The sequence below is a fragment of the Trachinotus anak genome, unplaced genomic scaffold (assembly GCF_046630095.1).
Source record: "Trachinotus anak isolate AG129_WGS33_773 ecotype Australia unplaced genomic scaffold, CSIRO_AGI_Tana_v1 ptg000018l, whole genome shotgun sequence".
Lineage (NCBI taxonomy): Eukaryota > Metazoa > Chordata > Actinopteri > Carangiformes > Carangidae > Trachinotus > Trachinotus anak.
This window is the reverse complement of record NW_027273869.1, coordinates 16,916,680-16,940,876: the sequence shown is the minus strand read 5'-3', so window position 1 is coordinate 16,940,876 and position 24,197 is coordinate 16,916,680. Positions and strand designations below refer to the sequence as shown.

General features: G+C 42.5%; 4 protein-coding genes across 5 annotated transcripts in view; 2 read left to right on the top strand and 2 right to left on the bottom strand.

Annotated features, from left to right (window-relative positions):
* Positions 1-558: 558 nt before the first annotated feature.
* On the bottom strand, positions 559-15,108 carry LOC139635310 (endosome/lysosome-associated apoptosis and autophagy regulator family member 2-like). Its single transcript, XM_071502498.1, has 22 exons — positions 14,873-15,108; positions 11,214-11,334; positions 10,934-11,123; positions 10,680-10,827; positions 10,119-10,202; positions 9,924-10,029; positions 9,674-9,823; positions 9,504-9,592; positions 8,633-8,813; positions 7,871-7,999; positions 6,932-7,022; positions 6,692-6,794; positions 6,387-6,524; positions 5,310-5,582; positions 4,870-5,043; positions 4,172-4,361; positions 3,997-4,093; positions 3,820-3,921; positions 3,447-3,573; positions 2,969-3,147; positions 1,630-1,792; positions 559-1,032 (listed from the first exon to the last, which is right to left on the bottom strand). Exons 1-22 carry the CDS (start codon positions 14,978-14,980, stop codon positions 961-963), a joined length of 3,015 nt encoding a protein of 1,004 aa, XP_071358599.1. The 5' UTR covers positions 14,981-15,108; the 3' UTR covers positions 559-960.
* A 1,983-nt stretch (positions 15,109-17,091) lies between these two features.
* On the top strand, positions 17,092-21,674 carry klhl42 (kelch-like family, member 42). Its single transcript, XM_071501674.1, has 3 exons — positions 17,092-18,291; positions 18,771-18,964; positions 19,800-21,674. Exons 1-3 carry the CDS (start codon positions 17,528-17,530, stop codon positions 20,252-20,254), a joined length of 1,413 nt encoding a protein of 470 aa, XP_071357775.1. The 5' UTR covers positions 17,092-17,527; the 3' UTR covers positions 20,255-21,674.
* A 156-nt stretch (positions 21,675-21,830) lies between these two features.
* Positions 21,831-24,197, bottom strand: part of itfg2 (integrin alpha FG-GAP repeat containing 2) — a 50,937-nt gene continuing 48,570 nt past the window's right edge. For both annotated transcript variants that reach the window (XM_071501675.1, XM_071501678.1), the window contains exon 12: positions 21,831-21,951. In XM_071501675.1, the coding sequence (XP_071357776.1) occupies positions 21,848-21,951 (104 nt within the window). In that variant the 3' untranslated portion in view covers positions 21,831-21,847. The remainder of the gene's footprint in view (positions 21,952-24,197) is intronic.
* Positions 23,516-24,197, top strand: part of nrip2 (nuclear receptor interacting protein 2) — a 29,201-nt gene continuing 28,519 nt past the window's right edge. Inside the window, exon 1 of the mRNA XM_071501679.1 lies at positions 23,516-24,160. Within this exon, the coding sequence (XP_071357780.1) occupies positions 24,005-24,160 (156 nt within the window). The 5' untranslated portion in view covers positions 23,516-24,004. The remainder of the gene's footprint in view (positions 24,161-24,197) is intronic.

Sequence of the window (24,197 nt, the reverse complement as noted above, 5' to 3'; positions counted from 1 at the left end):
TCAATCTGCACTTTTCAAGAATTTATAAAAAGAAAGTTGAAGAAAATTCAATTCCGTTTTTGTCCTTTTTCTCTCATAACACACAGCTTTAGGTATTTAATGACATGAGAATGGTAAATACTGTTCTGCTTCTCCTGGAAAAAAAGTGTAAATTATTTACACATGGGGCATTTTTTGACACAATTATTGACAAAAATAGACAAAAAAGACGTTATAATAAATATATCTATTATTATGGTGCTTAAAGGGTTAATGGATTATAAGCACAGTGAGGGTTTCTAACGTTTAGTCAACTTCAGGTCAGTGTTAGAAAGACATTCATCCCTTGTTAAGATGATAAAATGAACTAGTTTGCAAACCAGTATTCACTTTCTTTTAGCTCTGTTTTTGGTCTCCACCACCTCCTGGAGGAAATATCAGGCTCTTTAACAGCAACTTGCTCCACCATCAGCAGCTCATCCCTCACTGCGTCTGTCTGTCATGTGATTTATTGTCCTCTGAGACCATAAAGATGAGAAGGTGTGACTTGTTTGAACTCTTAATTATCCACACACAAAATCCCAAAGCCAAATAGGACTTTAATAAAGGTTCATCATTGTAACATTGATATAAATACACGACTCTGAACAGAAAATACCAAATGAAAATACAAAATATACAAAGAACATTAAAAGCGTGTTTCTCTTTCAGTTGCTGCCCTTGAGCATCCACGGCGTTAACGCAGGCGTGTGTTTCCTGTTTATTCTAGAGTCGAGGGGAAAAAGCCAAGTGTCCAGTTTTTGCCAGAAAACCAGGCAACCATTCTCCAGTGAAAACTGGGATCTGTATTGGTGCCTCCCCCCCCCCGACAATGAAGGGGGTGGGGGGTCAAAGGACACAGAAGGAGGTGGACAGTGACACTATCACTGACTGAATGTTCCCTCATTATTTAACTCTGTGACTGTTCCTGTTGGTGTCTGTTTATCCCAGAACCCATCGGTCCGACTGGGAGGACTTCAGCTGCACGGACTCACTGCTCTCTCCGTCCTCGTGCTGCAAGACACAGATATTAAAACCAGATATTAACGATATTAAAAATCAATGACTATACTGCTAAACCTGTTAAGTTTGACGGCCCTGAAGCAGCGTCGCCAGTTTTTATTTGATTCATTACAACTTGGCTGAATCTTTTTTTTCTTTTTAAATTCTACTGTCATAGCTCCAAACGCTGTTACATCTGCTCATGTAAGTTTTAAAAGTTTTCATCATTACGCAAGTAGTTTTGGTGTTGACTAAACTTCTTAAACTTACTCATGTTCACACACAGAATCAACATTTAGAATTAATTAGTAAAAATATTACTTTAAAGCGTGTTGGGTGTTTATCAAAACCTGGTTATAATAAGAATATATGTTTTTATCTTATTAAAAATCATATATGTGAATATATGATGGCATTAAATTAAGAAACTCATATTTTCACAAGTAATTTAATAACATCTAAAATTGTATTTTATAGCAACAAATGAAGAAATCTGCAAAATATTGGGCCACAGTTGTTCAGGCTGCCACACATGTTGTTTTATAGGGTTCTGGCTGGATTGATTTCACGAATCCCTTTATGAATTTTTAAAATAAAGCTGATACTCACTTTGTTGGCGATGGCCCGGAGTTTCCCCAGCAGTGTGGGCTTCTGGGTGTAGACCACATCGTCATCAGGCTCCTCTCCCTCCGCCAGGGCACAGCTGTCTGCAGCTGGCAGCTCACACTCCTTGTTGGCAGACATCACCAGACGGGAGTACTTGTACTCCAGCCTGCCCACAGACCACAGAGACTTTGTCATCATGAGGCACCGCGTCATTTACTGTACAAGTGTGTGAAGGCAAATACTAATAAAATGTGGTGTTTTTTAAATTCATTCCGATGTCCTGACAGAGGTCTTTGGCTCAGCCGTCTGGAGAAAACCAGGCCCCAGCTGTGCTTCGTCTGCTGCTTCCTGTCTGATTATGGACTCATACATCATGTAACTATTTTATTTATTTTTTATGTTCAAATATCTGCCAATAGCACCCAAAGGTGAAACCTGTGACTTCAGATCATGTCAGCACTCGTTTGATGGGTAAAAGCAGCAGCATATTAAAATCTTGTAATATTATGACTTTTTTCTTTTTTTCAATTTTTAACTTTATTCCAAAAAAATTATGGTTTGTTTTTTTTTCTCAAAAAAGTCTGATTTCAGTCTAGAATTTTATAATATTATCACATTTTACACTAGAAAAATATGATCACTTTTTCTTATGACTTTTTTCTAAAAAAAATAAATAAAAAAATAAATCTGACTTTATTCGATAATACCCTGTTGTTTTCTTACTCTCAGAGATGACTCATTATTATTTTTCCTAACAGTGGTCCTTATATTCTGTCATGATGTTATTTTATGACAGTATTTAAACATTTTAATCCAAAAATCAAAGTGATTCTCTCAAAAGTTTCTTATTCAAAGTAGCATTTAAACCAGGGTGAATCTGAGGTTTCGCTAGATGAAAAAGAAAAAAGAATATTTTTTTTACACAAGATTATGTAAATCTTTTTCTGATGGTTTATTTTCCTTGCAAAACACTGAATTCTGTCATTTCTTCCAGCCTCTAAAACCACTTCAAAGGAAATAACTTAAGAAGGAAAAATATCTCTTTGGCTGCACACAGTGTGTTTTCAGAAGACCAAAACCATGAAGGAGGCACAAGCAGATTTTGCTGGTAACACCTGTTAAAACCCCAGATTTTTATAACAAAGGGAAAAAAACAATCTGTAAAACAACTGTAGAGTTCAGATTTTTCTTATATTGTGAATAAAACCTTCTGAGTGTTTACCGTCACTGACAAACAGCTGCTGACATCTCTACCTGAATAACAACCGAAGATGATCTTAATGAGCACGTTGGCCCCGACTGAGGCTGACGGTACTGGGTTAAATTGGCAGGTGCCTCTCACCTCTTGTTTTTCTTCCAGAAATAGCAGGTGAGGGAGATGAGCAGCACGGCCACGAAGGCTCCGCCCCCCACCCCGACCTTCAGCCACAGAGCGATGGCCTCGCAGGGGGAGGAGCTTCTAAGAGGCAACGATACACCTTTGGTGCACAACTTGGGCTCGTTCCATACGTACAGAGTTTCCTGCAGAGAGAGGACGGAGGCTGGAGGAGAATTCCTACATTTTTCTTGTGCAAATAGAGATTTAACCTCTTAAATTAAATAAAGCTGAGAGATTTTTTTGATTTGAGAAGATGTGTATTTTGTATGTTTCGTTTGCTCTTTCAATAATTTCACAGTGACTGACAAAGTCAAGACACTGTGCAACCTTAGTTTGGTTAGTTCCTACAGGCAGTAGCAGGTCTCCATAATCAGTGATGCAGCTGTGTGCTCCTCAGAGAGTTTGTCTGAAAACATCAGGAATAAAAACCTGTGCGTGTTACCTGGACCCCTCCCTTGCAGGCTCCCTCTATCTGGTGGTAGTCGTCCTCGGTGCAGCGCGGGCAGGCGCTGGCGCTCTCCCACAGGAAGTGAAACGTGCATCCATCACATGTTCCTGCAGGACAGGAGCTGTGCAAACACACACAGATCAACCCACAGATGTTCTCTGAGTATTTCCTTACATGATCTTTGTGATGTACCACTACGATATATAGTATCTTCTTATTTCACACTATACATTTTTGATATCAAACATTTTATTACCATCATATTGTCTTTAATGTGCAAAATGCATGTGTATTTAATATCATATATCATATAATTTGAAACACATCTTAGACTCACATACACATGCAGCACTACACTGTCGGTTACCTGGGCACAGACAGTCCTCCTCGCTCAGACTTCTGCGGGTTACAGCGAACAGTGATGACTGAACTTCGGCCCTGATCACATGACGCTGTTGCCTGGTTTGACCTAAAAGACAAACATTATTAGAACACAACACGGCAAAAACACACACAGCCTCTGTCTCTGTCTATCAGACTGCACCTGTAGAAGAAGTTGATGTCTGGAACATCCTTTGAGGTTTCTGGGAAAAGATCTGGTTTAGCGTTGATGCCACTCAGGACGGTGTCCACGGTCGCTCCTGGCAAAAGAAACCAGACACGTTAAAGCCAACTTTACCATCACAGAGCCACATGCTGCAAGACAACAAGCATCATACCGATGAAAGTGTCTGCGAGGCTGATGGACTGGGAGGAAATGGCCATCCTGAAGCCCCGCCCATCTGCTGGTATGATGGTTGATTGACAGATGAAGCTGTCCACTGAGTTGACAAACTGAGCCGAGTCGCTCTGGTCGTCTTTGTTGGACACGTCGGTGATGTTATCTGTGCAGATAGCAGCTCTCTTCCCCTGCGGCAGACACGTTCATGCAAACAGCATGAAAATGAGCTGTCAGTTGCTATGGTTACGCTTGATATTTCCCTGCGGCACATTATCTTTTTATCACGCTAGGCTGGCACGCTTGCATGTGATTAAATTTGATTTCTTTTCACATTTTTCACCAATTGATCTTCAAAACAAGAATTGGAAATGGTGCGTTTGTATTGTAGCTGGAATGTTTGATGTGGTGTGTTGGAAATAAAGACGCAGTACACACATTTCTAGAGCAGAATGGAAGATGGATTGTAATTAATCCATCCTGAATATATTTCTAATGCTTGGAACATGAATATATAAGAAGTCATAAAGTAAAATGTCTTTAAATCCAACATTAAAACATTTTGTAATGCTTTCATACAAGACAATTAACCATGAAAACAAGAGCAGAATAAACTTTAGTTCATAAACTTAACACACCCAAAACATAAAGGGGATATATAGGTGATATTAAGTGTGTGTGTGTGTGTGTGTGTGTTACCTCATGGCCACACAGGCTGATGTTGAACAGGTGAAGGTACTTGGTGCCTTTCGAGGTGAAGCTCGGCCCGATGGTTATCGAGGCTACGTCGCTCAGAGGGCTGAGGTCAAAGGTCAGCGTGCGGTTGTTCTCTGTGTGGGAGAAGGAGCAGTCGCTGTAGCACCGAGAGTGTTCCTGCAAATAGAACAAAAACGCGTCCGTAGCTCAGAATCAGAGTCAGACTCGTGACCTATTTTTATACTTTTCTTTTTGGATCAGAAAGTTTCTTATTTAGATGAAAATCTTGTGCAGCTGTTTCTGTTTAGACATTAACCAAAATATGTCTTTAGAAAAAACGAATTCCTCAAAGTAAGATATCAAAAAGTATTGTTTCAGCATCAGTATCGAATCTCAGGTATCATAATGATCAACTGATATCTGCTCAGAGCAGGTCTCTCTACCTTGTTGCTGATACTCCCAGGTCCACATGCGACACACGCGTCCTGGCCGTAGGTGTGTCGTCCAGCCAGGTGTGTGTTGGGCGGGCACTCCTGGCATCGGTTGGTGTCTCTGTCGATGTAAAAACCAGCGGGGCAGGGGACGCAGGAGGAGCCGGCTCGCTGGGAGTTCTGGGGGACCAGAGCGCAGGCCCGACAGGCTGACGCCACCCCGTCCAGGACGTTTGTCACACTGATGGAGTACAGCTTCACTGTGTCGCTGACGTAGCGACGCACCTGCAAACACACAGACACAGGACAGGGATAGAGACATGAGCTAAGGTCACTATGTTCTTGATATTTAATTTAAGGTCATACATTTTAACATCGTCATAATTTGGTATCGAGCTTTTATCCAAAAAATATCAATAAATAATTCATCAGACAATTTATTTTATAGGCTGCTTTTATACATATATACAATTGGAATTAATATCTTTTACTACTAGAATTGTCAGCTGCTTTACTGCAGGAAAAAAAATAAAAAAAATGTAAGTAATAGAAATATCATTGTTTCCTGAGTGGTTAGAAACATTATTTATAGAAAAACATGAAATAATAATGAGAATGGCATTAACAAGCTTTATATGAGGTAGTTTAATAGTGCTCCACATACAAACTTTAAAAGAGTAAAAAAAAGAAAGGTATTAGTAAGGTATTATATCTTTAAAATTTTGATGAAAAAATAAAACTAAGGGCATCAGCAAAGTTATTACAATCCATCCTGAGGAGATTGTATGCACTAAATTTCATACCAAATCACCCAAAGGTCTTTCAAGCATTTCACAAAAAAACCCTCATGGTGGCGACAGAAGAAAAATCAGAGGATCACCAAACTCCTTAGGGTTCATCCTCTGGGGAACATGAATGTCTTTCATTCTGGGCCAACGAGCCATGTGGCTACTGTGGCTACAAGCATCCTGTTTCTTAAGTAGCCGACAACATAATGTTCCCTTGTAGTAAAGAACAAAATAAAAATAAGAATCACGTGACTATTAAAAGTTGCATGAGCAAATTAAAGGGGATGAGGTGTCCACTCACATCCAGAGCTCGGTTGGTCCTCTGGAAGGCCCATGTGTAAGTGACAGAGGCGTTCCTGGTCATGCTGTGTGAGTACGACTGCTTCCCCTTACTGCCCTCCCAGGACTCCACCACCGTGGTGCTCTTCCTGTTCACATCCTGCAGAGGGCGTCACGGCAAAACAATTAGCTGGTAAAATACAGTCTGGATTACTGAAAGACAATATGCAGAACACTGTTCTTGCCTGCTCGTGAAAATAGTCAGCTAATGACTGCTCCCTGCTCCAAACACACAATCACACACATACACACAAGTCAAGCACACACCATCATGAAGTAGAGCTCACAGTCGGCGGAGCAGATTGTCTCAAACACAAAGGTTATCCGGCCAAACTCGCTACCGGTCATCCCCGAAAGTGAGGCTGGGACCCTGCCATGAACACACAAACACAGGCAGTAGATGAGAACACACACTTTGAACATGATCCCACACACACACACACACACACACACACACACACACGATCCCGTACTGTGTTGTTGAAGTGCAGCAGGCGATGTACGTACTTGAAGCCGGGCACATGCAGGCTGAGGATCAGATAGTCATTGTCCGAACTGCCTGCTCCACTGCGAACGTGGTCTCCTGCTACCTCCCATCCTGAGGACAACCACAGACGTGATGCAATAAAACTCACTATAAACCTTATACATGAGACGATGCTGGTGTTTCCACTGTGTGCACGCTGTAAGGTTTGATTTGTATTAGTGGTTGGATCATTTTGGTCATAACAATTAAGAAATGTTCATTTATTTCAAAGGCTGAGAGCTTTAGCTGTTGTTTACAAGATAAAGAGTTTAAAATACTTTCTCTGTGGGCGGAGCTACTTCTTCTTTGTCTCATGCTGAACTGAGGGCAGACTGGACGCTACGGTGACTCACTGTCACAAGGCAGTATTTCAAGATGGTATGGGCCATAGCTAGCCGGTTAGCATGCTAGCTTCAGTAGAAGGAAGGAAATAACAGAATAAAAGCAAAACAAAAGTTAATATTGCTTTGCTTTTTTCCACCATGTGAGAAAGCAACAGAAAAAACGTACATATAGCACCTTTAATGTTTTTGTTTTTTTTTTATTCAACAACAGCAGTTTTAAAAGCCCTCTCTCTCTCTCTCTCTCTCTCTCTCTCTGTTCATTTTGTTTATTGTTTGTCTTTGATGATCCCACTGAGGCCAGGGTCCACACAGCAGCATTAATTAGCAGTGCTTATCTCCATGAGGCTTCTCATGATGAGCAAATATCCAAGTCTGTAATATAATCATTGCCTTTGTTGTTTATCGATGTAAAGGGTCAATTAGACCCTTTAATGCAGCCGTCGAACAACACCTAATTAAAAGTGCTGCTGTCTTATGTTGTACTTTAAAACAATCACATCTCACAGATCTCATCCTGACCCCAGGGTAAATTATTTCAGTGAGGAGTGAACATCTCCTGAGGTGTCGCTCGCTCACCGTTCATGTTGTCACATTTGGAGTTGCCCACGTTGAAACAGGAAGTCTTCATGTTGGAGGGCAGCACGTTCCACCATTTGTACTCGTAACCTAACACGGGCTCTGTACCTGCACGGCACTCCACGCATGCTATTACACGCACACACACACACACACACAGGTTCATTTAGATACTACAAAGACATTTCCCTTTCTGGTACAACATTATGTTTGCACATCTTTTTAGGGGTGAATTATCCAGCCCCGGTCGCCTCTTTGACTGATCACAATGAGAGCAGATGGAGAGGCTCTTTGATGTATATGACTGCTATGGAGGGAGTGTAACAGGAAGCTGGGACTTTGAATGGATCAGTGTTGTATGACAGAACAGGTGCCGAGCTAATTTTCTGGTCCTAGCTTCTCAAAATGTGAAGATTTACAACTTATATCTGACATTTATAATAATTAACTGAGAATCTCTGGATTTTGATTGACCACAAACAACACATTTGAATACATGGCACCAAACTATTAATTAATTCTTTGAGAAAATATCTGGCAGATAACTGATAATAAAAGTAATTATTGAGTGCACAGGTGGGACTTTAAGTATTTGTGTATAGATACAATATTTACCGTTACCTGGGTACATACTGCATGTTTACATGTGTGCACATTTGTGTACAACATATACAGATTAAAACGCTCCAGTTATATCCACACAGCATCAGTGAAGTGGTGCCAGGAGTGGGACAGGTGTGGGACAGGTGTGAGCAGGTTTACCATAGGTGCCGTCAGAGTGGGTTCCGGGTGGGCAGGGCAAACAGGTGGAGTCGTTGCTGTTGTAGTAGCCGGGGTTGCAGGGAGGGCAGGGCTCTCTCTGCCCCGTAGCGGGCAGCTCCACAGCACCTGTGATGTTCTCCACGCAAATCTTTGGCTCCACCCAGCGATACAACATCTGCGTCTGTAACCGACAAAGCCACAGAGGATAATATTACCAGGAGCGGAGGGATTCTCAAATTGATCAAACTAAAAAAAAAACGTACCCGGAGTAAAAACTGCTGAGAGAAATTTAAACAACTGGAAAATTGATTTAAAAAATACCTAAAAACAAATAATACCATCAAGAACAGATCGATGTGTTGCTTTTCATCGCTCTTTCAAAAACATGAATCAAAACATGCCAAGGTCGTGGACGAGGGCCAAGGGTGTTGATTTTGGATCAGGTGACGTGCAAAGTGTTCACTAAGCGATTCATCATTTCCTTTCTCATCACAATGTGACACTTCTCTTGTTTCTGGTGCAGAACAGTGTCGATCTTCACTGTGTATTATTTAAATGTAACACAGGATAATGCTTCGGTCAGAACTTTATATATGAATATGCAATTTTATTTGGACAAAATGAAACAAAAATGCTGATCACATATTAAATATAAAACCATTCATGGGTATTTGTAGTTATCTGGAGTTATCTGGATTGTTTTGCTAAACTAAACTAGAACTCTCTGTATGAACACCATTCATTTATTCCCCATGACAAACAGGGTGTGTTTGGAAGTATGTGTGTCTGTCCTTGTCTGGGTAAAAAGTAACAGGTGAGGGTGTGTGTGTGTGTGTGTGTGTGAAATGTGAAACGCGTGGATGTGGCTGACCTTCCCTTCGCTGTCGCAGGCTGTGTGGATCTGGAAGTAATCCTTCTCCGAGCACGGCGGCCTCACTTTGCATTCGGCCCATCCCTCATCTGAGAGAGGGAGTCTGTATGAGTGCAAATTACTGAGACAAGGACCCTGAGGACGTGTTTTTACGATGCATGTGTACGTACGTGAATAGTGGTGCTCAGGGCACGGTGTGCAGGAGGACGCCCCCTTCACAGAGTAAGTGTTGCTGGGACACGGCTGGCAGGACGAAGAGCCAGGGGCTGCGCTGAACCAGCCGGGTCGACATGGAAAACACTCCGACATGTAAGCTACACCTGGACACATGTCGCATTACACTTCAGTAACTTTTCACCCATTAAATGTGCAGTAATAGAGAACAAGTCAAATCTGAGATGGGATCTTATGAAGCTTTACCTTCGATTTCAATGTTCCTCAGCAGCACAGGTTTGACCATCTTCCCTCCCACCAGGATGCCGGTGGTTCTCCAGTATAAGATGTTCGTGCCAGACTTCAGACTCACCTGAAACAGAGATCCACCTAATGAGCCACACACAGTCCATAATACTGCGCTGACACGCGCACACACACAGGGCAGAACCACATCCTCACCGTGTGTGTGTTCCATTCGTCGTTGCTGGTGATCCACTTCTGGTCATCGCTCTCGGCCATTTCCTGACACTGCTCATTCCGGACCTGAACACATGTTGACACAGAGGTTTTCATCCTCAAATAAACTTTCTTTTCCCAAGTAACAGCTGCTGCTCTTCACTCGTCCACAGTCACTTCTACTAATTATTTGATATTAAACCAGAAGCCTTTTCTTTTAACTTTGCACAAAGACTCGAAACCGGAGGAAACAGCATTTTTTTCCCCAAAATGTCCAAATATTCCATTAGTTTATTCTTTCTTTTAAGTTAGAGCCACATCTGAAACATCATTTAAACCACTATGGGAGCCCTTAACTCTTTGTAAGTTGGTCATTGAAGCAGATTTCAGACTGTGCAGGAAAATCCAGGATGATTTCTTTTGGCATGAAAGTAACAATAAAAGCATTTTACTGGCTGCAAACAGAAAGGAGTTTTTAAAATATCAGCCTGATGTGTATTGCTGAATGAATATACATGTGTTGGTAAAGTATATGATGTTTAGGATGCAGTTAGAGGTGCTTACATAGAACTCAAAGAAGATGTTGTTGTCGGGGTACTGGTATGTAAAAGAGACAGAGCCCTGTTTTTCCAGATGGACGGCGTAAACCAGAGACACGGTACAATCATCACGGTTCGACTCCAGATACACACCCTGCGGCGTCCACGATGAGCTGCAACAACAACAAAACAAAACACACTCAGCAAAAAAAGGGAACAACGGCATCTCCATGTTTCTCTGTGCAGCCTGTGGGAATAGCAGTGAACTGTGAGTGTCACCTGTTACAGGCCTGGCTGTCCTCTCCATTTGGCCCCGGGTCCAGGAAGCTGGCCAGGGAGGTGAAGCCTGTGGGGATTGTGTCCCACTGGTCAAAACGGAGGCCACTGCCCAGAGAATAGGAGCCGGCCGCACATGGCGTGCACTTCTGCGTGGACATCTCTAAAAACTTCCCAGCCGGACAAGAAAAAGCTGTGACACAGGGAGGAAAAGAGGATCATATTGACATGTAAATATACACACACACACACACACACACACACACACACTGGCAGTACGCACAGCAGTCTGTTCCTCTGGTGGGAGGTGGAAGGTCTGAGCAGGAGCCTGGATTGAGAGGGATGGCGACTCTCCATCGTGACCCTGTGCTGTCACACTCTGTGTACTGGTAGTAGTAGTCTGCCTGCAGAACACACACACATATGTACACACACACACACACACACACACACACACACACACAGATACAAAAATCAATACAGTATGGTTTTTCTGTGTTTTCTGCCGTGTCAGTGGCCGGTGGCTTGACTTGCTCTAAGGCAGCGAATGTTTTGCTCTAGGCTGAAACATCTCAACAACTATTTGGTCGTCTCCTGTCTACCTGCAAAACCAGTTCCTCCAGTCACATACGACACTGGACACACATGGCTTGACGCAAGCACGAAGCTGCATGACTCCACATTAAACACAAGCTGGTCATGTAAAAGGGAACATCGGAGATGGAGGCGTTTTCAGGGCAAAAGTGGTGGCTGACCCCGGTCACCACGGAAACCAGGCGCTGGAGCACTAATGGTCCATTAAGAGCACAACAGCAGGTCATGAGTACAGTGGCTTCTTTCCAGGGACGGCTGGTTGTGACTTCACGCTCATCATCTGAACTGAGCGAGCATTGATTCAGAGGAGCGAGTTCTTTTAACCTGCACAGGAACAAGAGCGCGTTCATCTGTTCGCTACAATAACACAGACCTAATAAAACTAACAGATCACAGCTTATAGACTAACTGGCCTCAACATCTTTTTATTTTCCAATCACCAGTCTTCATGTGAACATGTTCGTTTTGTTTCTGTTTTATTGTAAAATATATCTTTTATTCTTTTCATCCATTTTCTAACTTCTCATAAAGTCAATAGCTTTATTTTTTAGACTAAAATCTAATTTTACATAAATACTGAATAAACCGCAGGATGCTTAGTGAGCCTTTGAGGCAGAAGAAGGCAGATTTTGTTGCCTCTATTTACTCGTCTTTATGCTAAGCTAAGCTAACCAGCTGCTGCCTGTGGGTTTACACTGATCAGACAGACATGAGAGTGGTATCATCCTCACATATAACTTTCAGGAAGGAAGCAAATAATTTCCCAAAATACCGAACACCCACATGACCTGGATGACTGAGAATCTTCACAGCTTGCAAACGCTTTACGAAGCAGCCCAGAGTCTTTCTGTTCTTGATTTAGGATTTTTTCAGCTGCTCTTCCTGCAGATCGCTCTCAGTTCTCAGATATTTTTAGTCTGTCCTGCACACACAGCAGGTTCCAGATCCACCCACAGATCCTCGCTGATGCTCAGGTCAGGAGCCTGTGAGGGCTGTCTGCTTCTTGAAGTAGTTCATGGTAGGTTTTGAGTTTTGCTTTCACTGTCTTGACTGACTGCAGAACATTTTGCCTCCAGTTTTACCCTCTATCTGTGCAATGTTGACTAAATACCGACATAGTAAGGTTTGTTTGTTTTTTTCAATTCCTTAAGCTCATGAAATAAAACGTGACCTTACATTAACATTTGAAGATAGAAATGTAAGCTGTTATATTAAATGTACAGTTGAGTTTTGAAGCTGTCAGTGAGTTTGACCAGTGATGGTCCAAATGCAGGTTCAGACACTTTTCCATCCTGATGAGAATAAAGTTTACACGTGAGTTTTTGTGATTTGCTGAATGTTATCAGAGCTTTTGTCCGTCAGTACGAAATATCAGCCGATAACAGATTAATGTCCATCTTTCCTGTTGTCAGCACAAATCCTTCAATCTCCTGTCTCAAAGGTTGGATTGTCAACCCCCCCTCCCTCTGCTTTTCACCAGTCTCCATGACAACCAGTGTGAGTCACCCTGGAGACCAGCGAAACACATTAGCCCATGTCCTCCTTATCAGCTTCACCTTTCCCTCCGCTGTCAGGACATTAGCACAGGCGGCACCGGACATCTTGTTTGTCCAGTTACACAGAAACACACAGCAGGTGAATCGGCGCAGGTAGCCAAGCCACTGTTTGTTTTGTTTGTGTGTGTGTGTGTGTGTGTGTGAGTGTTGGGGAAGGGGTGGGGGGGTGGGTGTTTGCTGCAGAGAGGTGATTAGTTATTTAAAAGAGCTCAGGTTTATCTGTACTGCACACACACATACACACAAACACACACATCCTACATCTGCAAAACCAGCTCCCTCTGTCGCTGTTTAATTCCCCCGAACACACAGCGCAGGTTCGTTTCTGCTACTGTTCCAGTTTAATTAGCTGCTACTTAGATGTCGGTGCTCTGCTGCAGCAGCTGCCTGCTCGCTCTGCTGATTTGTCTGCCCAGCTGAACAGCAGGTTCGGGGGAGGAGATGGAGATCTGCCAGAGCGAGGCTTTGGACTCAAAGGATGTTGCATTAAAAGCACAAAACAAGCTCCACTTACAGGTTTTGAGACTTTAGATATACATGTGGTGATCTGAATTTTGTTGAAATTTAAACGTGCAAGTGCAGTTCATCTATAGAGAAAGAGAGGAAAGTCCGTGTCACACTGCTACTGGGTACCACTTTCTGATAAGGCAAGCTGTGATTAATGAGTGATTAAAACTGGTTAATAAACCATTAACTATTTTTTTTTTTTTAGATCAGTTAAAAGTCATTAAAAATGTGCCAGGTTGTGGAAAATCCTCTCCACTAGGCTGTTTGGCCACTTGGAGGACATCTGGACCGAAAGTCAATTAATAAACAGCTCATTAACCTTTATAACTACAGGCTTTGTGGATTATTGTAGAGCCCATTATTAATTATTCATTACTTACAGGTGGCTGACTAACTTTTGCTGATGGCTTGTTACAAACTGCCCATTAGCCTTCATTAATGACTTACTAACATTTATAACTGCAGACTTGGTGACGGGGGTTTTCCTAATGAGCTGCTTGCAGAGTAGCAGGATATTCCACAACCTGGCAACCAAAAAAAAACTGGCTGACCTGTAGAGCATAAAGAAAATACTACTAATAATACACAATTTTCTGATCTAACTCTGATTAAAATGTAAAACTATTCCCTTTAACACTGGATATTGATTTCAAAATTGAATTAAACAACTGAGCTACTCAAATGTGGATGTAAATTAAACTAAACTGAATGTGGTGCTGCACACTGGTATCACTGTAACTGGCAGGGCAGCATCCACATTGTTTTTCCTAGAGGACAGAAAACCCTGCCAGCACAGTCCCACCCCCACCCCCCGCCACTCTTCCTCAGCGGGTAATCCTGGCAGGGCTGGCCGGCAAGAGGCTGCTCAAAGGAGGGGATGGAGGCCGGCGCACAGCGTCATCTCGTTACGGAGCGTGTTTATAGTCAACATGAAACGCGTTTTAAGCCGATCAGCAGCGTGGAGAGGACACTGCTGAGCCAATATATAGTAGCTGGAGTACAACTTGTAGTAGTAGTGTTTTTATTGTGCACTAGGAGAAGCTTTTTGGATCTAATCCGGCTGTTTATTCCAGCATGCATGGCCATTTTCTTGACTTGATCACCGCATTGAAATAGGAGATAAACAAAATATCCTCATGACAGCAATAATAATAATAATAATAATAAAAAAGAACAATTAAGACCCCGATGTTTGCCTCTTAAAAGGAAACATCTACTACACAGCTGTGATTTGCAGTCGCATCAGGACACTAGGAAATAAACGATGCGGGGGAAGCGCACTCACCTCACCGCACGGCCGCAGCTCTCCATCGGCGGACACGCACGATGCAAGAGCGGTGATGATGAGCAGAAGGCAGCGGGGGAACCGGGAGGCCCGCACCTGCTCCCGCATCCTCGGCTCGGATCACAAACTGTCGGCTTTCCGACGCCAGGAGCCGCAAACATGAAACAGGCCGAGCGCTGAGGCTTTCTGTGGGGTCCCTGTCATTGATGCGCCTGCCTGCCTGCCTCTCACCCTCCTCCTCCTCCTCCTCCTCCACCTCCTCCTCCTCCTCCTCCTCCACCTCCTCCACCCACAACACTGTCAAACCACACTGCTTCATAACGGCACTTCCGGTCCCTGTTTTCAGATTAAAACCTCCTTTTGCTCCTAGAATGAAGCGTGAGATTTTTCATGTAATTTGAAAATACTGGTGGCTAAAATCAATAAATTTTACTCTTACATTAACTGTGTCAAGGAGCATCCTACATCATATCAGAGTGGGGGGACGATGGCTGACTAATGTGCTCTTATTTTGAAGGCAGCGCCTCCCTCTTCACTGTGTCTGACTCTCGGTCGCTTCACTCCTCTCGGGGCCAGAGCCTCTCTCAGACAGTGACGCCATGAGTGTGATCACAAGCGTTATCTTGATTGACAGCTGGAGATGGACAACAGAGCTGCTGAGCTCATTACAACTGTGAATTGATAGACTGGTATGAGCTGGAGAGATGCAACAAAACTGTGTAATGTCATATGCATGGAGAGGATTTTGTCTTGTGATGCTCAAACTTTAGAATTTAAGCAGAGAAATGGAGGCCTGTATTCAACAGTATTGAATTTGTGATTAGCAACAACATTAGCAACTAATACTATGGAAAATACCATATTTCACTCAGATATAAATTTAGCAGCTAATGTAACATGGAATTTTTCATTTTATCTTAGTAGGACATTGATGACCAAAGTAGCAGCTAATGTTAATGAATTAAAAATATATATAATCTAAACATTTGCTGTGGCCAATGTTATGGAAAATATCATATTACTCAGATACTATAATTAATGCCCAATTTAGCAGCTAAGGTTACAGACATTTTTTTTCGCTGTTTCATTTCAAATCAATAGTAAGTTTTTGAATCAGCAGCTAATGTTGCCTTGCCCCAGACATAAGATTGTTTGAGGCAAAGTTTAGCAGCTTTTAAAGCTTTTGTAGTTTTCTTGGCCTTATATCTTTGGTCCCATTTTATTTATTTTTAAAGTTTAAATTGTAAAATTACATTAAAATTCTGAGTCTCAGCCGTGCCTAACCAGTGGGATCAGATCAATGGCTCTCAAAGTGCAATAAATAAAACATAAAACAACATATGAAAGATCATAAGAGCCACCCGCTTCATGCAAACACAAGGTTACTGAACTGATCACTACATGTTCTTCAGGACACCTCATTGGTTTGATTTGAGAACTATACTTCCTCCATGAGTCATTTTTCTAAAGCAGTGTGAAGCGTAAAGAATGCAGAAATGGTTATTGATTAACCAACTGGTATCAAACCTGAATTGTGTGCTGATGTGTCCTGGATTCACTGTCTTTCTCTTAATGGAATCAATAGATCACATGCCAGATTACATGTGAAATTTGAGGCATACAGTTTACGACTTAAGCATTTGCAGGTCAAAAGACGTCAAGGTCAAAAATGTACCAAATATGGTTGAAAATTCAGTTAGGTCTTTTCAAAAATGTCTTAGCTGCATTATTTCAACAGCATTTAAATGATTATATCATGATGACACTACTGTTGTATTTAAACCTAAACATCCAGTCTTCAAACAAAGTTTAACACAGACATCAAGACATCTTATCACCATATCAAGACTTAGTAGGTTGACATTTACTACATGGTAGGTATTACACCCATGACAAACCACTTTTGTGCATTTTCACCTGGTTTTACTGAGTGCTGCATATGTCAAAAGTTTCATGCCATAACTAAAATAAAACATGTTGTTCATCTCTGTAAAAAAAAAGGCAGTATTTGTTTTATATAATTATTATTATATTTGCTTTTCACACTTCTTTTTTCTAGAATAGAGTCAAGATGAGAGAATGTATTTAATATTTTGGTCACAACATTAAATCTAGCCTGGGTTCTGATAATTGACGAGCTATTCCTCCACAAACCGGAAGGCGGCACTAGCAGCTCTGAAAATAAATCCTCACGAAGAAGAATAAAACCCGGATATGACGTAAGCGCAGAATCAAAACAGTTAAAATTTGACAGCTCGGCATCGTCCCGCAGAAGGTGTATAAAATGCAATGGAAAATGTTACTGCCACTGTCAGAAATAAACTACTTTATCTAGCCAAATTCTTCAGAGACTGGGGCGACTTTTTATCGGACTGTCGAGGAATGCTAACCCGAGGAAAAGGCTCTTTTGGCTAGTTTATCTAGTAGCTGCAACGGCTCTTCTCCGGCTAGCTAGTTAGCTTCCACAGCTAATGAAAGTTGCTCCATGGCGATCTATGGGTTGAACATGACCATATATAGACCGGCCACAGAGCTCCCTCGCCGGTGAAATGTAAACGGTGACTCGCTCAGGAGGCCGACAAAGGGCAAGCAAAAACAAAACTCGGCTTGTAGTTAAAAAAAAAAAAACAAGACACCCAGCTTGCTAGCTTCACCATGTCATCTGACCAGATTATTGCCATCGTCATGGATGACAAAATCTACGAGGTGAATAAAAAGAAGCTGATAGAGAAAAGCGACTATTTCCGTGCACTGTACAGCTCTGGTATGAGGGAGTCCACGGAGGACTCGGTGCAGCTGCAGGGGCTGAGCGTCCCAGGGCTGGAGCTGGTCCTGGAGTTCATCAACACCTCCAAAGTTCAGGTTGTCAATGAGACTCTGGAGGACCTGATTGAGACAGCCTCCTTCTTACAAGTCACCTCCATCCTCAAGCTCCTGACCTCGGAGATCCGGCTAGATAACTGCGTGGAGCTGTACAGCCTCTCTGAGGTTTATGGGACTCATGATCTGCGTAATGCTTGCCTCAAGTACATGACCTGCTACTACCATCCCATGCTGAAGCGGCCTGAGTTCAGCAGCCTCCCTTCTGCTGTGAGAGACCAGGTCAGGGAGATGCGCATGAAAGGCACTGCCACCCTGGTAGCCATCGGAGACTTCACCTGTCTGTCCTTGGACGTGCCTGATCAGGATGAACCCTGGTCCATGCTGAGGTATGGAGAGGTGGAGCAGCGCTGGAAGCCGCTCGCAAACAACCTGCCTCCAGATATGATCAACGTCAGAGGATACGGCTCAGCTGTCCTTGACAACTACCTGTTCATAGTCGGTGGTTACAGGATGACGAGTCAGGAGATCTCTGCCGTGCACTGCTACAACCCCTGCAGGAACGAGTGGAACCAGGTGGCTCCACTCAACCAGAAAAGGTAGGTCCAGAGCTGCAGTACTGTGCAAACCTTTTAGGCACATTCTTATCCATCAGGCAGGCATATTGATCTGTCCCAAATTCATTCATCAGCCAGAGTCATAAAGAACTATCTTCAGAGACGAGAAGAGCAAGAAATCCTGCAACAGATGCTATGGCGCCTAAAGATCCCTGATCTCAACATCATGGAGTCTGTCTGGGATCAGTCTAAATGAATTTTGGCAAATTTTCCAAGATGCTTGAAACAACTTCCCTCCAAGTACTGTGAAAAACTTAAGTTTATCAATTAATTTCATACAAAGTGCAGTGAAAAAAAAAAAAAAAGAAAACCTATTTATGACATTACTTTTGAAATCTTCCTCAATTTACTTTTAGTGCCTAAAACCTTTGCACAGTACTGAGCCTACATCCCCTCACAGGTCAGTTGTCTGTCCGTGGTGTGTTGCTGTCATGTTTCACTTCCTGTGTCCTCTTCTTCAGGTCCAACTTCAAGCTGCTGGCAGTACAAGGGAAGCTGTACGCTGTAGGAGGCCAGTGTCTGGGCACAGTCGAGTGTTACAGCCCGGAGCAGGACTGGTGGACCTGTGTGTCTTCAATGCCTGATCCGCTGGCTGAGTTTTCTGCCTGTGAATGCCAGGGAATGATCTACGTCATGGGTGGATACACAGCAAGAGGTTAGTATAAGTTAGTTGTTACTAAAGTCACAATGGACTGAAAAATAAGTGTTTTTTTTTTTACCTTTCCTGTTAAATTTTGAAGCCATAACATATTATGACAATGTTTTAGCTGTGTGGGTTGTCTGTTAAATGCAGGGTTAGGGGTTTGATTCTCTGCTGTTCCTGTCAGCATAAAACACATTGGAAAAGTTATAAATAGAACATTTTTGGCATTTTTGCTTGAAAATTGACTGGAACAATACACCTTTAGCGGTGTCTATTCTCAAAATCAAAATGATTGACATAGAAAATAGGGGAATGATGACATGAGAACATTATATTATTTTAAACAAAGACACTGAAGCAACATTTAAACCTACCTTCACCCAGTGCTGACCTGCTGCTGTGTCCTACCTTCCTCTTATAATCCTATAAACTGTACTTTATGTGGTTATGTCACCAGTCAGCACCTCAGAAACTTGGTCCCTGGCCAAATTGCCAATAATTCAATCAGTGCTTTGGACTGTGTTGTTCTTTGCCTCCACCTCTTTTATTTTTGTAATTAGGAGACCTTGTCATGTGTTAGTTCAACATATATAACTTTAATTTGTCATTATTTGTCATATTTTGATAATTTATTAATCATTTTGGTAATTTTTCAAGCAAAAAAACAAACATTTGCTGGTTGAAATCATATATGATGATAAACTGAATATGTTTTGGACTGTTTTTTAAAAAAAAAAGCAATTTCAAGATCTTATTTTCTGCGACTTTATAGACACAGTGATGAATTGTTTAATCAGGGAAGTAGTCCTTTAACTGTTGTGTCTTTGACTTTTTCTGTGTCCAATAGATAGGAACACAAATGTCCTCCGCTACTGCCCCACCTCTGACACCTGGACGGTGTTTCGCTCCTGTTCAGCACACATTCGGAAGCAGCAGATGCTCTCGGTGGAGGACACAATCTACCTGGTGGGCGGCTACACCCACGAGCTGGAGGCGGGCCGGAGGCAGCGACGTCCCAGCCAGACTGAGGACGTACTGACTGTGCAGTCCTACAATGTCACCACAGGGGAGTGGATCCAGCTGAAGGAGAACACGTCCAAGTCGGGCCTGAACCTGACGTGCACGCTGCACAATGACGGCATCTACATCATGAGCCGGGACGTCAGCCTGCCCACCAGCCTGGAGCACCGCGTCTTTCTTAAATACAACATCTTCTCCGACGCCTGGGAGGCCTTCAGGCGCTTCCCGGCTCTGGGACAGAACATGCTGCTGTGTTCGCTTTACCTCCCCAACATGCTATGACTAACAGGGCTGATGGGAAACGCTTCAGTGAACACTAACAGATAGAGGAGCCTGTGCAGCATTAATATTGGCCAGTGTGTGGCTTGCTTGTTCTTGCACAGAATGCAGCTCTGTGGTATTAGTGGGAACAGTGTGTGGTTGCCAGGTTGAACACCTCGTGACCTCTGTGCCTCGAAAAAAAAAAAAAAGCACTACATTGTACATACTGCTGTGGATGCAAAAACAAAAGCTACAATGACAAGTATGAAAGCGATGAAGCGCCAATGGCCCGTAGGTCAACAGCATCATAACAGCTAGCCCCAGTTTGTGCTTCTCATGTATTAGCATTACAAGTTACACTGAATTCAGTGGTAGTCATCTGCACTCTGAAAATAATTACCCAGCAATGTCTGAAAAACCCACTCATGGCTGTTCTGAGGGTATTTCCAGGACCCTTAAAGACTCTCTTAACCAGCTGGATGAGAAATATTCTGCATACTGGACGATGAAAACGATTTATCTTGTTTTCATCACGCAGCAGGCTGAATATTTTTCCATCCAGATGGTTAGAAGAGTCTTTGAGGGTCCTGGAAATACCTTCACAACAGCGATAAGTGTTATTTAACAACTCTCTTGGTTTTTCCAAACATTGCTGGGTAATTATTTTTCAGGGAAACAGATTGTTACCACTGTGACTCGAATGTAATACTAATACACGAGAGGCACAAGCTGCAGCTACATAACAGCATGCTTTTAAATCTGTGGGCCACAATATTCCTGATGTTTACACTCCACATATGGCATTGCTGTACATGTTTATCCATAATTCACTACAAACCTTAAAATATCTCAGAAACAAAACACATTTCTTGTCTTTATGTACTGTACATAGCAGATAATCATATAAAATGGCTTTGGTTTTACACTGCCAGTTTTATGGGAATTAGAGGTTTCTTTTGAAGTTGTACTGTGGGATATGAATCGGCTCAGAGGGAGCTTTATGTGTTGTATGTACACTTGCACACCTGTCTTATTTTCCAGAGACACACTAAGCAAAGCTTAAAGCGCAATTCCATGAAATGAACGATGCACATGTGCCTTCTGCAACCTCAGTTGATAGAAACTTGATACAAAAAAAAGCACAAAATGCAAGACTTTGTTACATTGCCAGCAACTGACCAAAACTGCTGTGTTTAATTTTCCTTTCTGCTTAAGCAGATTTTGTTTTCATTAAGGTAGTTCTTAGTTCCTTGATTAGATAATGGGTACGTGCAGATTTGAAAAATAAGCCTCAAAGCAACATTTATTTCTTAAACTCTTAAGTTTTGAGAATTGCCGCACTTGAAATGTTTGATTTGGAGGATTTCAGCTTTTTTCTGCATTACTTATCTGTTTGACAGTTTGGAAATTTAGGTCATGATAATAAAGATGATGTTCAGGGGTCTGTTTTTCATGTCCTGCTTTTCAATTCACTCCACAACACGTGTGCACACTGTGTTACTCAAACTTTCCAAAACAACTGAGAAGTCAGGCTGTTTATAACATAGCTAATCTCTGATGTGACCTCTCACCAAAATATCTGCCATGTCACTGAGTAACTCCTGCCTCTGTAGGTCAGTGTGGTCCACTGCTTCCCAGGAAAACTTGGCTCAAAAGACCCAACCAATCTCCTCTGACCCCTGGGGGCTGCCTGCTGGCTCTCCACATTGTGTTGCCTCCTGTAGAGAGTTAGGGAGATGGCACGTATTAAGGTAGAGGAGTTGAGGGGTGTTCAACTGTCCTGTGGTTCCGTGGCAGAAATCTCAGGGATAGACATCTCAAAAATAAAGCCAAAACTATCTGTAATTTGGGTGAAGTGACATTTAAATTACAATAAAGAAGAGAATATATGAGCCTTATTATTCAGTTTAATGTCAGCAATGTTACTCTTCTCAAAAACATATTTTAGATTAAAACCAACTGATGTTTTCCTCCATGATTTTCACTGTTTATTTTCTGATTACTCAAATAATCATTTAGTCTGTCAAATGTACAAAACAGTAAAAACAAAAGTCTAAAAATAGAAAATAGTGCAGAATTCCCATCACAATGTCCCAGAGCACATGATGGCTTCTTAAAATTGCATGTTTTGCCTGACCAACAGTCCGAAACCCCAACATTTTACACAATAAACAGAAAATCCTTGTATTTAAAAAGCTGGAACTGGTGAATATTTGGCATTTTTACTTAAAAAAAAAAAACTTTAAAATGTTATTTTCTCCAATAAATACCCTCCACAGGTTTCCATATGATAAAATATACCCTAATATATTTATCTTTTGGGGTTATTTATAGTATAATTAGCAGTTTTTGAGTATTTACCAAGACATCTGTTAAAAAGGTTTATAAACAAACATCAGTGAGAGATACTGTATCTCTCGATGTGATGCCGACAGATTACCATCTCTGACTGAAATCATAACAAACCGTGACTGACTTCACATCTGCAGAGCTGCGCGTGTCCCTCTGTGGCTATAAAATGCCATCTGAACTCATTATACGTGACGCTTGACAGAGTTTGAATACAGATGCATGTGAGGAGAGAAGAGGAGTGACCAGCAGGGGGCAGCACATGCTTCTGAAACATGAAATCTCTCAGCAGGTTAACTATTCTCCACTTCACCTTCACAAGGACTCACTATTCTATAATATAAATAAATATAAATATCTTCAGAGGTCAAGAACGCAGACGGGTGTTATTTATAGCTTTTGTTGGTGTAGATGGACGGACGGATGAATGTATGGAGGAAATTGGGTTCTTTAATTCACAGTGGCTGCCACACAGGAGCCAGAGGAAATCAATTGTTGCCTTCAGTGGTCCAGATTGATCCCCTGTGTGGGGTCAGACCACAGTGATCTCTCACACCTCCACAGTGGGGTTTCCGAGGCCAATCACCGCTCAAGGGACTAATACTGCAAACTGTGTCAGGCTTAGAAAACAAGATGCAGAGACAGACTAAACAATGCAGAGGATTTGTCTAATATGACGTTAGATTGCAGCTACAATGCTGAGCGTGCTCGTGGATTAAAGGTGACGTGTAAAGGTTTGAAATATTAAAGAGGGTTTGCTTCTTCTGTGTGTTTGCTCGGGTGAGAGTCAACTGAGAAAATGTGCTCTGAATTCGGAGGTGAGCATGCGTCTGTGTTGAATGTGTGACGGAAAGAGGAGGGCTGAGAAGAGAGAGAGAGAGAGAGAGAGCGAGAGAGAGAGAGAGAGAGAGTACCAAGGACAGACGGCACTGAGGGGAGGGGAAAACACACTCTCTGTCACACCTACCCCACAGCCTCACACAGCCTCTAAGAGAAGAGACAGAACTGATCTTGACATTGTGAGGAAGATGAATGGCTTCATGAGAGGAGCTTCCAGGACAGGACATTAGCTCCTGAAGCTGCTGAGACAAATACATGCCAAGGACTACAAACAAACAGAGAGAGAGAGAGAGAGAGACAGAGAGAGAACAGCAAGCCCAGAGGGAAGGACAGCAGCATTTCAGAAAGGGGCAGAACAGGGTGGAAGAGGCAGGTTTACTCTGCTGCTAAGGACCCTAAAAAGGATCTAAACAGCAAAACTAAAAAAAGCTGCCTTTTGGGGTTTTGTCGTCCTCTCTGCAAACTGAAATCTACTCTTTCTCTTTCTGTCTGCAAAAGGCTCCCAGCTGCTGCTGCTGTGAGGTTATAGTCTCCGTGCGTCTGTGCACAGCACCAGAACAGACTGTTTTGTAGTCCGAGACCATGAGTGAGGCGAAGAAAGGTGAGCTAGCCATCCGGGATAAAGCCATTCTGCACCAGCAGAGGCGTCTGAAGCAGGCCACCCAGTTCACACACAAGGACTCAGCTGACCTCCTGCCCCTGGACGGGCTGAAGAGACTGGGCACCTCCAAAGACTTGGTGAGTGGACTTTTATAGAATCTAAATGAGCACTCAG

Bases quoted from the DNA above. Each gene is read 5' to 3' on its own strand.
- LOC139635310 (XM_071502498.1), bottom strand. From the start codon at position 14,980: ATGCGGGAGCAGGTGCGGGCCTCCCGGTTCCCCCGCTGCCTTCTGCTC. The intron at 11,335-14,872 runs GTGAGTGCGCTT...TGTGTTCTGCAG, and splicing joins AGCTGCGGCCGTGCGGTGAG to GCAGACTACTACTACCAGTA. The intron at 9,593-9,673 runs GTACGTACACAT...TCCCTCTCTCAG, and splicing joins CCCTGAGCACCACTATTCAC to ATGAGGGATGGGCCGAATGC.
- klhl42 (XM_071501674.1), top strand. From the start codon at position 17,528: ATGTCATCTGACCAGATTATTGCCATCGTCATGGATGACAAAATCTAC. The intron at 18,292-18,770 runs GTAGGTCCAGAG...CCTCTTCTTCAG, and splicing joins GCTCCACTCAACCAGAAAAG to GTCCAACTTCAAGCTGCTGG. The intron at 18,965-19,799 runs GTTAGTATAAGT...TGTGTCCAATAG, and splicing joins GGGTGGATACACAGCAAGAG to ATAGGAACACAAATGTCCTC.